General features: G+C 44.1%; 1 protein-coding gene across 1 annotated transcript in view; it reads left to right on the top strand.

Annotated features, from left to right (window-relative positions):
- The first annotated feature begins 478 nt into the window (after positions 1-478).
- The window catches only part of LOC146208714 (complement inhibitor CirpT4-like), a 6,815-nt gene continuing 5,044 nt past the window's right edge, over positions 479-2,249 (top strand). The window contains exon 1 of the mRNA XM_084587314.1: positions 479-666. Within this exon, the coding sequence (XP_084443440.1) occupies positions 558-666 (109 nt within the window). The 5' untranslated portion in view covers positions 479-557. The remainder of the gene's footprint in view (positions 667-2,249) is intronic.

Raw genomic sequence — 2,249 nt, 5'->3', positions numbered from 1 at the left:
GTATTCTGCTTTTAGTACGTAATAATTAAACCTACCTTAACTTAGACAACTTTCTGGTTTTATTCTGCATACAATTATTGTAGTGGAGCGCAAGGAGTCTGTTGCTCGTAAGTTAAAAATAGCCAGCATGAAGACACACCGTTTATTTATTTAGTAACGCCGATGTGTTTTGTGAGCCACTAAGAATTGATGGTAAAAGGGAAAAGAAAATGTAGTATTTTCCCACCCCCATATACTGCAATATGAGCGGTGGTCTATTTTCCAGCTTTCTGGGTATTTCAGATTAGAAGCTTTCGGTAGTCACCATTCCGGTATCATATCACGGCACTGCTAAAGTTTCCTCTCGTGATGCTGATTTCTAAGTAGTAACGCCTCAAGTTCCAGTGCTCTTGTCTTTCTCATGTCGTTCGAGAATGTAGCCTTGGAAAAAAGACCCCCCTAAGCTCCACTGCGGCGTTTATCATTTCTTGACGTCTGTGTGGCGAGCCTCGCAATGTCGCCTTGGCGCTTCTTCGCTTTCTAGGTCACAGCCTCTTTTGGGATCCACTGCTGCGAAGATGTGCTTCAAGCTCCGTCTTGCTCTCTTTGCCCTAGTAGCCGTGGCGGCCACGCTTTGGAATGTTTCAGAAGCCTATACTGGTCAAGCACATGTTGAGGTCAAAGATGGTAAGTGTTACTTCTTTATATAATATATTGAGCAAGGAATCCGGTTGAGGTACTTTCCCCTAGGAAATGACTGATTCGCCAATTTTTTTTCTCATCTTATATTACGCATGCATTTCAAAGATGCTATATGAGTTCGACGAGGTCAGTTGTTGGGCGAGTTAGTGAGACGATGTTCCATATGTGCAGCGCGATAAACGAGACAAGAGAGAAAACATATAACGACAAACACAGCATGCTATGAGTGCACGAGTTTAATCCTGGTCGAAATTTAAAATTGCATTGAGGCGGTTACAATTCACGAGTAATGTAAAGTAGCACAATTGGATTAGGAGCAAAATGTCTATGGCTGGATGCATTTTTCAAGTGAGCTGTATTAATGCGAAAACCTTTAATGGCTCATGCTATCGTGGACAAAGTGTGTCCCGCTTTTGGGGCGTTCTGACTGGCCGAGGCAGGATGCGTCCCCGCCATTTTAACGCCACATTTGAACGCGCGCCAAGGAACGCCACGCGACAGGACTGATGATGTACCGTCCAAACGCACTTGATGGAAAAAGTGTGATAGATACCTCGTCTTTCCTTTCCTGTAAATCAATAATAATTAAGGCGAAAGCTCTTAATGCTCATACTGTCGTGGACAAAGTGTGTCCCGATTTTGCGGCGGCTGTCGCGTGGCGTTCCTTGCCACTTGTGTTCAAGTGTGGGATTGCAGACAGGAACGCTAGACAAGATGAGACTTTTGGAGGAAAGGCGCAGTATCTCCGACAAATGTGCGTTTGGATGGTAAGCCATCGCTCCTGTCGCGTGGCGTTCCTTGGAATGCTTAATGGGATTGCAGGTGGCTGGAACGCTAGGCAAGATGAGACCTCAGGCTTTCGTCTTTCACCCCTTTAGTCGTAAAAGTCACTCATTTTTTTTTATTTTGTATGCGGCGCAACTATTTACGCCTTCAGCCTTTGCTGCCTAGCCACATAAACTTAAGTTGGCCATCTTGGAGCAAGCAACATTCCTTTACGTAGAAACAGTGTTTACTAAGGCCTCAGTTAATAATAGATATGAAAAGCGAAGCCTACAAACTATCCGTAATACAAATACATTCGTAAGACAAACGAGGTTCCAGTAATTTGTATTGGGTTTAAGATACGGGCGATTATCAGCGGTATCTAAGAAAAAGAATTATTTTGTCTCTTGGAATAGGTATCGTTCTCGTCAGATGTTTACAAAGCATAGTTAGGATGAAGGTCATGACATTTGCAGCATTAGGTGTATAAGTGGGAATGAAGAAAGTATATTTCAAAGGTCGCAGATCACAGAACGAAAGTCAGTGATGTCCACAAGTATAAACCGCAACACGCAGTTTCTCTGCTGCTTGCTGGCAGGACGAGAGATGGTTCGGCGACATTGTTGGGAGAGGTCCACTATTAGGGCGTTCAGTGAATAAAACATTTGTCACCTGCAATGCCCAAAAGGATTAGGAGCTTAATAGCTCTCTCTCCCCATCTCTCTCTCTTTCCACACACACACACACACACACACACACACACACACACACACACACACACACACACACACACACACACACAC

Source organism: Amblyomma maculatum, chromosome 1, assembly GCF_055883805.1.
Source record: "Amblyomma maculatum isolate TAMU_Amacu chromosome 1, ASM5588380v1, whole genome shotgun sequence".
Taxonomy (NCBI): domain Eukaryota; kingdom Metazoa; phylum Arthropoda; class Arachnida; order Ixodida; family Ixodidae; genus Amblyomma; species Amblyomma maculatum.
Note: the sequence above shows the minus strand (reverse complement) of the source record. Positions and strands in the feature narration are given on the sequence as shown.